The sequence below is a fragment of the Triticum urartu genome, chromosome 7 (assembly GCF_003073215.2).
Source record: "Triticum urartu cultivar G1812 chromosome 7, Tu2.1, whole genome shotgun sequence".
In the NCBI taxonomy this organism is placed as follows: domain Eukaryota; kingdom Viridiplantae; phylum Streptophyta; class Magnoliopsida; order Poales; family Poaceae; genus Triticum; species Triticum urartu.
In genome coordinates this window covers 13,408,556-13,419,772 of record NC_053028.1, presented here as the reverse complement: position 1 = coordinate 13,419,772, position 11,217 = coordinate 13,408,556, and the positions used below count along the sequence as shown (strand labels likewise).

Genomic DNA, 11,217 nt, shown 5'->3' with positions numbered 1-11,217 from the left:
CAACCATATGTAATCACTCGAGTTCAGTTCATACCTGGACCGTATAGATGATGGTACAGTACAGTACAATACTCCTATTTGCAAGAAGCAAAGTGCGGGCACGTGCTCCCACCATGTCACCTCAATTTCAAAAGAAGAAAAAGAGAAGCGGAAAAGAAATAAGCGTGCGATCTCACTGTCAGAGCTATGTCATCTCACTGACATCATAAAAGAGTTATTTCTTTTAAGGACTAATAAAATTAATTAATTAATTAATAATGGTGGTGGTTGCATGTTGCCTCTGCATTCGTTCAGTTCATCTAGTCGTGTTATCCTGTCCTGTACTTAAAAGCAGGGACAGGTGGGCCAGGCTGTGCATGTAGGGTGCCCATCATGTACTTGCTTCCGGGCAACAGCAATATCTGGCCTCACATGATACACGATCATCTCCTCTCTCACCACCCAAAGTCAAGCCCCAGTTCATTTCTACATTGACAACAGCCATTTGATCAATATTGGACTGAGATTTGGGTTATTTGTATGTTTCGTCGGGGAATAAACAGTGGCAAATGCTCATGGGATTGTGCCCACATTAATTAATTGGTTGATTAATTATCATACCCAACAGTAATATTGATTAATTAATTACGGCACTTGGTCAGTCAAGCGTGTTTATACCGACACCGCACACATCAACACATAATTAACATGATGGTGGGATTGCTGGTAAACACACATAATTAATACGCGCCTGGGTGGGCCGCCTCCCGCTGCAGCCGCCGGGCTACCTCATTTCCTATGGTCTTAGGATCATGGAGGCCTCGTGGATTCTAGTCCTTGCTAGCAGAAGGGCTCCGTTTTTATGTGTGTTTTTTTTAGTTTTGGTAGGTTTTGTGTCCTGCTCAGAAAGACGAGACGGCGGTGACTACATTAAGACAGGATAAGATTTTTTTTTCCCACCTAGCCCTCGTCCCAATAGTGCTTCTAGTGATGTCGGAGGGCGTGTGGAAGTTTGTCTCCAATGGATCTTGCGGTATTTAGTCGATGTTTTACTTCGGTGGACCTGCTTGGATCCGATCTTCGTCCGTCTATGTTTATGTGTCTATATATTGGATCATTTTGATATATGCTTCTCTTCATCGGCAGCGGTTGTTGTTTTGGACTTATGGTGTGCTGGCCCTCTAGGGGTTTAGCACGACGACTTCCTGACTGTCTACCACAGCAAGGTTTGCCCGGCTACACTGATGAAGGGGCAATGACGGCAGCGCTCCTTTGGCTCGCTTCAGTGCTTGTAGTCGTCCCTAAGTTATCTATGAATCTGGATGTATTTTGTTTACTTTTGATGTTTTTTCAGTACTTTAACAATTGATGAATAGATCAGAAGTTTTTCCCGTAAAGTAAAATACGCACCTGGGTAGAATAAATGTGTTATTTACCAGCTAATGTGGCTAACTTAGCACATTGACATGTGGGATAGGGAATATTGAGATTTTAGTTTTTGAGTCCCTCTTTCACTAACATCTATCTCAACGAGAGGCTACAAAGGTTCCTTTTTATAAGGTAATCGTTTGATTGATTAATTCTTCAAATGAGCATTTGATGTTCGCTCCATCGTATGAGCGAACTCTCATGCACGATTGACTGAGGAATTTTTGTAGAGGAAAGGGAAACTGGCAAAGACAGATGGAAACAAGCCACCTTGTGGGTTCGCTAAAACTATTGCTCATGGGGTGTAAAAAAATGTGTCACCTTTACTCTATTCGCTCTGCGGTGGCAGCAAAGAGAAATGACACAGTTCGTATGAGGAGGTTGATCACAAAGCAAGAGAAAGACGGGGCACGAGAACAATGTGGCTAGGAATGCCATTCGCTCAGTTCCATGAAGAAATGACACAGTTTCCAAGATGTGACCATCTTTTTTTCCGGCAAACATGTTTTAAAAAAGCACTCCAGAACAATTCCATTTCCATGTAACAAAACATCACACATTTTACAATGCATCTAGTAATAACAAGATGTTGGTGGTTCTTTCTTTACCCAGGGGCAAACGAAGAAATAAGAAATATTTAGTCACCGAAATTGTAAAGGATTTATTACATTTTGAGCTGGCTGTAGTGCCAACATAATCTAACCATCATTTTGTATGCCATTTTAAATCACTCCAAAACAATTTCATTTTCGTTTTGATGACGATGTTAATCTAGAGTATAACGTTTGTGATTAGCGGCCAGACCGTTGACAAGATCTTAGAGGATTATCTAACATGCATGCATGCATATCTTAGTAATTTGTTTGATTAATTAATCAACTCCATGACATGGCAACCATCCCAGCTAATTAGTTGACGAGGAAGTCTTTACCCAAATAATAATAATAATAATAATAATAATTCTCTTCGGTTTGATCACGCATGTCTCATCAAAAGTCACTTTCTCTCGCTCTTTCAGCTATCCAGATCTTCCTCCTATCACTAATCTTCCCACTTTCTTTATGAGAAAAACGAAGATCTTCCTGCACGACGACAACTCATGGGTTTAGTTGTATCGCACATCTCCATGCTAACAGCCAGGTTTAAGAACAATATATAAAAAATGTGCAAGTGTTGTTTATTTAATTATTTTCAAATTCAAATATTTTTATGAATGTGTTGCATATTATTTAAACAGACTCAGCAAAAGAAAACCGAGGCCATTAAGAATACATATTCAGCCAATATGTACCTGTTCTTCCAATATTCTGAAGCTGTGGCCAGCGCGAGCCTACATTTCGGATGACAATGTCAAAAATTTCTCAACCATATCTTCAGCTCTGTTCAGACCACGAGACAACGAGGAACATACATACACGCGTAGTTTCATCAAAGAAGAAATGGGAAAAGAATATAAATGTACATTTTTTAAAAACATGACTATAAGATCTATTATAAAAGTAGCTCATCAGAAGTACAAAATACCCCACACATAATTAAAATTACATCGAGGTCTCTAGACCATCGGACTACCACTATCGCCGCCAGAACAAGCCACCAACGTACCGCTGTCACCGCACCCATACCGCAATCGGCCTGACCTTGTCGATTACATTTGAGAAGTCTTCGTGCACGTGGTCCTAAGGAGGCTGACACCAAAACTCGCCGTTGATACATACGACGAGAAACCATAACCTCGACGCCTCAAGGAGCTGGCAGGAATCTACGAGGGAGCTTCGTCTAATCCATCCCGACGGATGAACTTGAGGAGGACCGAAGCCCAGAAGACTAATTCAAAGAAAAAGCGGCGACATCCGTCCGAGTGCCATGTCTGTGAGAACTAAAACTCTTATATATCTACTACCCGGAGTCGAGACACAAAAATTCACCTCCTCGCCACCAGCCGTCGGAGTGGCAAGTAGAGGGAAGGCGAATTCACAGGCTCACCAACGAAGATCGAAGGGTTGGAGGCTCTGCCCCAGTCGCCTTGCGAGAGGGGAAAGAAAGTTCATGGAAGATCTGTTCTAAGAAAAATGTATGTTAGGGCATCTACAACCTGGCGCCTTAAATCCGCCTCATAGGCCCGGGCGGGCCGCCCGGTCACTATCCGCTCGCAAATTTTTGACCCGGATGGGCGCCTCAGACGCCCCGGCTGACCGGCACCCCTCATATCCAGCCCAAAAATGGGGCTAATATGGGGGCGTTCGGGCACGCCCACCACATCGGACTCGGCCCATGCTGGCCCACCCGACCCCACATATATTTCTTCCCATCCGCTCGCCGGACCAAACCCTAGCCACTTCACTCCATCCGCCTTCACTCCCTTCCGCCACCCAAGCTCGTCCCGGCACCGTCCGGCAGTCTTCGACATGGCGGGCAGTGGATCCGAGTCCTTTACCTCCAGATCTGTCGACCCCGAGCTCATCCCACGCGGACCCGAAGAGTAGATGGCCATCCGACTTGCGCTCCGCCGCTCCAGAGAGGAGGCCCGTGCACGTCAAACACTCGGACTCCTTCCGTCGGGAATTCATGGCATCCACCCATATGGTGCATGGATCCGGCGCTAGGGCAGCCGTCGCTGCCTCACCGGAGATGGTGCGGTCCGTCCGGCGTCCGAACGCGGTGGCGGACACGCAACCCCTCTGTTGACGTGCCGAGGCCATGGACGTACCGTGGGCGTCATCCGATGCAAACATGACGCGGTGTGCTTGCCGTACGCGGCAGTGGGCACGGGACGCGGTGGCAGCACTCGCCTTGGTGGACGTTGGCGAGGTGGTGTCGCATTCTATGGCACCCCATACGGTGCACCAGTCCGGACGCGTTTACGGGCGTTTGAGGGGTCGGATTTGCCATGTCACTCTTATCCTCCTCATTGCATACATGAATGGCGAGGAACAAAATCAAGTAGTCAAGAACGGGAGACACACCAAACCCAAGTGGTTGGTGGTTATTGGTTGCCCTTGCATTGATCTAAGACAACTTTAGCACCACTGTACTCTAGTAGTATTATCCTGTCTGTCATGATCGCAAAAAAAAGGAAATGAGATGGGTCCATGTGACCGACAAGTGGGTCCGGCTGTTCTCATCTCATCAGCAGCAATGTACTCATACTACTGTGCATCTACCTCGATCACATGATAAACCACGACCCTCCCAAAGTCAAGATGCTCTCCACGGACGCGGGGCCATCTCGAGCTTGACGGCGACGCCGTCGATTGATCTCTTCAGCCGCACTAATTTAATGGCGAGAAGAAGCAGAGGCAGAAGCAGCTTCTTCCCCACACGACCACACCACACATGGTCTAGAGATTGAGGGGGCTCTGCCGACGCCAGTATAAAATCCCATCCCCATTCTTGGGGCGCGAGGCAGAGTCGCGGAGGCAGGGGAGGAAGGAGACCAAGAAACAGGGGAGCTTTCTTGGCCCTAGCCTAGCATAGCCTAGGTGGAGGGAAGGAAGGGGGCAGGCGATGGAGGTGGTGGCGGAGGCCGGCGCGCACCAGCCGTGGGACCAGTTCAAGGAGGAGGTGGAGATCATGGAGGAGGAACACGGCGGCGGCGCTGATGCGGTGGAGGAGCTGCTGACCAGGGAGATCAGGAAGCGGCTGGACCACTCCCACGGCCACGGCAGCAGCAATGGCAGCGGCAACGGCGACGGCGCCCACCACGCCAATGGCGGAGAAGAAGAGGAAGAAGACGACGATGCCAGTGGGGGAGATGAGGACGACCACGCCAGTGGCGGGGGAGAGGAAGAAGCGGTGGAGGAGGAGGTCAAGGTCGAGGAGCAGCAGCAGCAGCACAAGAGTATCGTCTTCGATCCAGCCAAAGGTGAGAGCTTTGCTCTGCTTCTCCATCTGCTCTGCTCTCATCCCCCTTGCTTGCAGCTCCACTGTTCGGGGTGGGTGAACTGGTCCTGTGCTTTGATTAATTTCTCCTCATGGGAGGAAGAACAAGATAAAGATGAACCAAATCTTGATTAATTGATTGATAGATGGAGGCTGTTCCCCATTCCCTCTTGCCTAATTTTTAGCTGTTCCCCTTCCTTGCTGGATGGAGGCTGCAATCTGCATCATTATTTTTCAGAGGATAAACTGAAAAATTCATCCTGTTGCATTATATGCTCTGCTTCCAACTTCTTCTGTCCAATTCTGGCAAGCAAGCAATAGTCTTTTTAATGAAAAATGTGGGGACATTTCTTTTCAAAAAGTGGGGACTTCCCCTCAGCCACTGCCTGGGATGCAGTGGCTATATCATTGCTAGAAGAATCAAGCAAGAGAAAAAGGACACCAATAGCAGATGGTATGTAATGTAAGGATCAAAGGAGGGAAGGGCACAGATAATGATTGATAGCAACAGCGCCTGAAAAATCTTGGTTTGATTTGGCTACAGGATGCAACTACAGACCCCTCTCAGTCAAAATTAAATGGGAGCACATTGATCCTGAGTTCCTGACCACAACCCCAAAGTGTCGCCTTCAGGGTCAGGGGTAGATATGACTATGACTTTAGTCGGCACATAGTTGGGTACTTGGGTTAGGAACTAGATAGCTCTGTTTTCTTTGATTGAAAACCGATTTTCTCTCCTTGTGGAAGAAGTAAAACTAGCTCTGTATTGGTTTACTGAAGGATTGTGGAAGTGTCAGCACTGCGACTGGATACATGATAGTTCTCAAGAATCGTACCGAATTCCATATTGTTTCTTCAGAAATGATCGTTTTCTGAATTATTGTCTACATGAGAGAACTCCTGTTGCATTTTAGACCCTACTTGCAACTTCTCTTCTGTCCATTTCTGGAAAGCAATCTGGAACCTTCTTTAAAAATAACCCATGTGTGCTGGGAAAACTAACTTTGTGATCTTGTCTCATTTCTAGTACTTTGTATGGATAAAATGTGCAAAAAATTGACTGCTGTTCCTTCTCTCTAAAAAAATAATTGACTCCTGTAGTTTCTGTTCCGTCAGTTTTACCTGGGGATAAGGATGCAGTGATTATATTGCCTTCAGTACTCTGGAGATTTTCTTGTTCTTTAGAAACCAGAAAAAAAGGACATGATACCTGACATGGAAAACACATGCTAACTTGCTAGGTAAGGACCACATGGTGGGTAGGGCACTGATGCTGATTGGTACCAACATCCCTGCCTACCCACTCTTTCTTTGATTGGGTCACTTACAGATCATTCTCATCTAAACTAGCCCTCTCCCACTCAAAACTACCTAGGAAATATTTTGCTGACCACTAAAAAAAACAATGATAGGCATGCCCTCTCAGTGCGGATAATGACAGTGACTCCTTGAGGCAAAAGTTTTTCTTACAAGTTACAAGTCATCATTGAGTTGTGTACTAGAAGCCTCTGCTTTCTTCCATTAGACTTGGACTCCAGTTCTCTCTTAATTTGTATAGTAAAATTAGCTTTCTATTGCTTCACTGAAGGGCTATGGAAGTGTCGGCTCTGCGATTGGACGCACCGCTTGGCTAGTCCTTGCGAAACTGGTATCCTGAACCATCAGGGCTATCGCCACCAGATCGAATGGAATCCCAAATCGTTAGTTCAGAAAGAACCGTTGTACGGTTCACCGAACAGAGGTCAGTGTCAAGGCCCAACAATATGGTGGTAAGAAAAAATTAGGACAGCAGTGATTAGCTTCAGTTTACCTAGCAAACTTGCCAGTCTGGCTTGCCTTCTCTGTGTCATATTTTTTCAAAGTTCTTGCTGCACAAAATAAAACAAAAAGTTGCTTCCTGTATTAGTACTGATATTGCTTTTTTTTTCAGTCCCTGATATCATTACTGAAGTAACTGCCAGTTATCATGTCATGGGAACGATGCGATCTAGTACTGAAAAGGAAGACACAAATGGGACATTGACTCCAAAAGGCAAAGGGCTTGAAGCACATGAAAATGGAAATGCTCAAGAAATTAATCATGGTCCAAGCAACGGCAAGTTAGAGAATAGATCACACTCAAATGTTTTTCATCAGGTCCCCAACGGCGCTAAACCTAAGATAGAATACATGTTTGAAATCAACAAGACTGAAATTTATCCAACTGAAGTTCACAAGGACGGACATGTCACCGAGGCTGAACCGAAGGTCGAAGAGTATGACCTCGAGAAGATTTTGGATCAGCAAGAAACTTATGAACTGTTCTGTCCCAACTGCACCTCGTGCATAACTCGGAGGGTCATCCTGAAGAAGAGGAAAAGGACAGTAAGAACAACACCCGCCGATGAACCGTCAAAGAGACCGTATATTGAAGGACATGTGCCTCCTGTTCCTTTACCTGATAGGGTTGAGGAAGAATCGCCCGAAGTATTCAGATGCTTGTCATGCTTCTCCTTCTTCATTCCAACAGGTATCAGTAACTTTCCTAGTTCAGTTTTATTGCTTTAATATTTTGTTGCAATAGGGAGTGGCTTAACTTTTGTTCTTTTCACCAGGATGCAGTTTCAACATATTCCGTATATTTGGGAGGAGGGATGTGGACGGACAACCGGATGTTCTGCCTCCTCCTGCATCAGAGGACATGCCTCCTCACTCTGAAAATTGCACAAGCTGGCTTCTGTCTTGTTTTCAGCCAGGAGATAGCCCAAACCAACCTCATCGTGCTGGTATGTTTGTAACCTACCTATGTTCTCTGGACCAACTTAAAGGAAGAAATATGCATAGTTATTGATTGTCTTTGCAGTAGATGTTCCATTTCATCAGTTGAACAATTCAACATATTTCAGATCCAACGACGGTGCCATTGCTGTCCGGTACACAGAGCTCTGACAATACAAACACAATAACTGAATCTCAATCTAGCACATCGTATGTTTATCATAGTGAAGGCAAGGTTGTAAAACCAGAGCATTCGACAGTCAAATCACCTTCGGAGAACCAAACTGATCCTGCAGGTATGTAATGTGTGTGTGTGTGTGTGTGTGTGTGTGTGTGTGTGTGTGTGTTCTCCTTGACCAAGTTAAAAAATATTATACATCTCCGTTTGAAGAGCCTGCAATTGATGTTTAAATTGGGTTGAACAATTGAACATGTTGCAGATTCACCAAGGATTCCACCGTCACCTGGTATAGCGACTCCCAGTGGTACAACCACAACGACAACTGAAACCAACGAATCACATGTTCAGCATAGTCATGGCACACAGCAGTTGACAGTTGACTCATCTTCCCAACATCAGAAAACCACCACTACAGTTGAAGACAATGAAACTACCACTACAGTCACCTCAGAAAAAAACACCACATCTTCTACAACCACAACAGGAGCACCTAGCGCATCACCTCAAACATCATCCTCTACAGGTACTACCGGGAATCATATTTATATTTGCAACTTAGTGATCATCAGTCAGCAAGACCATAAAACAACAATTTTTTTATAGAAATAATGGCGAAGGCGCCACATTCGTTTGGCATCTGTACTTGCGAATTCTGAAATTTTGTTGAAACCGTGTCCGTAGCGCTGTGAAAAATGTACAAACACTAAATATGCCAATTTTTTTTGCTAGTATAGTTTCATGGAGCATAGCAGCCAGCCAATATATCAGAAATCCATACACATAACTTTGTCCATATTGTAACTCCATCGTCACAGTTTATTTAGGATCAGTATGCCAAAGTATTGGACTAGATTAACAGACAATAGAAACATCACATGCAGAATATTTCAAGCAAGACGTATCCGAAGTGGTGACCGGTAAAATGCCTTCTGGTGGAGCTATCATGGATCCAACTCACCCCCAAATTAGCTACAAAGGTATGTCTGATTAAGTGATCAGCATGCGTGCATGAGCTATGTACTGTTTAATCAGAGGTGCAGCCTGACAGTAGTAACTTCATTTCCTCAGATACTCACGGAACTTCAGAGAATGGCTCATTTCCCAGCTATGCAATTCACACACCAGACTTCAAGTTCGATAGCCCCATTGCGACAAATATCACACAAGGTGAGGGGTATTTTCCTTTTAGATTTGTTATTATTCCACACTGCCTATCATCGTAACGTTACGTACTGAACAAACAAATCTCCGAGAGCAACCACCTCTGTGAAACTTGGTGCCTCTCTTGTCGGTGCCATCTTAATCTCTCTTTTGTATCTGATGGCCAAGTTGTCTCCCCCTGTACCAGGTTTCATCCCAAGGGGCGATATACCAAGCTCGCCGAATCCTCAACCGGCAGATCATGTTGTGGTACCAGTTTCTGGAGATGTGAATCAGCTTGCTCCTAGACCCCAACGGAGGGATGGCTGGGATATACTGAAAGCCATAGTGTATGGAGGCTTAGTGGAGTCAGTCACCAGCCTCTCAGTTGTTTCGGCAGCAGCGTCGAGCGGCGCCAAAACATGTCAGCTACTATCCTCTTGCTACCAGATGCCTGCTTGTATTAATTAATTAATGACACTATTTTTACACTGATATATTACATTGTTTCATCTAATGAAATTATGTCCTTCTCTTGCCTGCAGTGGACATATTCATCCTGGGAATAGCCAACCTCATCGGAGGACTTCCTCTCATTTTCCACAATGTAACAAATTCTCTCTCTGACTGAACTTCACACTGTTCTGTTCTTACTGATCATCAAAACGCTAACATGTCCTTAATTTCCTCGATGATAATAACAGATCGCTGATCTAAGAGACATCCGAGACGTGGACGGGGACGACGAGCAGGTCGGCCACTACTGGCTGCAGCTCGGGAGGCGGTCCAAAGCCCGGCTCCACATGGTCATGGCCCTGCTCTCGTACATGGTGTTCGGGCTGCTCCCGTCGGTCCTCTACGGGCTGTCGTTCCGCGAGAGCAACGACCGGGAGAACAAGATGATGGCCGTCGCCGGTGCTTCGCTCGCCTGCATTGCTCTGCTGGCGCTCGGAAAGGCACAGGTCCACACCAGGACCTACTTCAAGACCCTCATGTACTACCTGATGATCGCCGTGAGCTCATCGGGTCTGTCGTACGTCGCCGGCGTGCTGATCACGCGGCTACTGGTGCAGTACGGAATCATTGAGCAAGGCGGCTCGGCTCGTGCTCCTCCGGGGCTGTCGTCGCCGTTCGCTTATGCTGCTGGGGCAGAGTCGTCTGCATGGGCCTCATTCTGAAAAGTCTGAAGTTCCTGGGAGCACGTCCTGGTGGTATAAAAAGGGAAGAAATGAGCGAGCTCGAGAGAAAGTGCCTGCAACTGCATGAAGAAACATCTGAAGGCTGTTTGAGTTTCTGCTACCTGCTAAGCTGTTTTGCTGTAGTTTTGTTGTACATTTGAAGCTCTGATGCTTCTCATGGTGATCTTTGTCAGAATGTTTGTGAGCAAGAAGAGCAAGAAGTTCAGTGTTACATACTCTAAAAATATGCCATGTTGTAACTCACCTATTCTGGATGAAGCAAAATATGCCATGCTTTTAGGAGTTGTAATTATACTTTGGGCACATGAACTTGCACGGTGGGTACAGATTCATACATAAAGTTGATGTGGTACAGATTCATACATAAAGTTGAAAATGACACACATCGTTCAATGAAGTATGATTTCAGAAACATTTTGATACATTTTCCGGCAAAACTAATGGGTTGGTAACTTGTTGCTACTTGCTGTTGGTTTCATTCGGAATTTCGGATGATGGACTCTACCCTTGCTGCAGGTACTTAGAAACGGGTTGATCGAGTCCTCGCTAGTTAGGGATAAACACAAGTGTCCCTTGTTGCTGTTGTGTTGGTCCGTTGTTGCGCTTTCGCTGCTGCAGCGTGAGCAGGTTGAACAAGGGACAGACAGACAG

The 11,217-nt window shown here is 45.7% G+C and overlaps 1 protein-coding gene across 2 annotated transcripts; it reads left to right on the top strand.

Annotated features, from left to right (window-relative positions):
• Window positions 1-4,589: 4,589 nt before the first annotated feature.
• LOC125518604 (membrane protein of ER body-like protein) lies at window positions 4,590-10,988 on the top strand. 2 transcript variants are annotated; one of them, XM_048683429.1, is made up of 11 exons: window positions 4,590-5,272; window positions 6,878-7,030; window positions 7,220-7,798; window positions 7,884-8,054; window positions 8,175-8,342; window positions 8,487-8,750; window positions 9,109-9,204; window positions 9,296-9,394; window positions 9,576-9,791; window positions 9,913-9,974; window positions 10,072-10,988. In XM_048683429.1, the coding sequence occupies exons 1-11, from the start codon at window positions 4,915-4,917 to the stop codon at window positions 10,543-10,545; spliced, it is 2,640 nt and encodes an 879-aa protein (XP_048539386.1). In that variant the 5' UTR covers window positions 4,590-4,914; the 3' UTR covers window positions 10,546-10,988. The 2 variants fall into 2 exon arrangements, with proteins under 2 accessions (XP_048539386.1, XP_048539387.1); XM_048683430.1 differs by lacking the exon at window positions 6,878-7,030 and having other exon boundaries at window positions 4,592-5,272.
• The last annotated feature ends 229 nt before the right edge of the window (window positions 10,989-11,217 follow it).

Coding starts and splice junctions, on each gene's coding strand:
- LOC125518604 (XM_048683429.1), top strand. CDS start 4,915: ATGGAGGTGGTGGCGGAGGCCGGCGCGCACCAGCCGTGGGACCAGTTC. Junction 7,799..7,883: donor CTCCTTCTTCATTCCAACAG/GTATCAGTAACT, acceptor TCTTTTCACCAG/GATGCAGTTTCAACATATTC. Junction 8,751..9,108: donor TCAAACATCATCCTCTACAG/GTACTACCGGGA, acceptor CATCACATGCAG/AATATTTCAAGCAAGACGTA.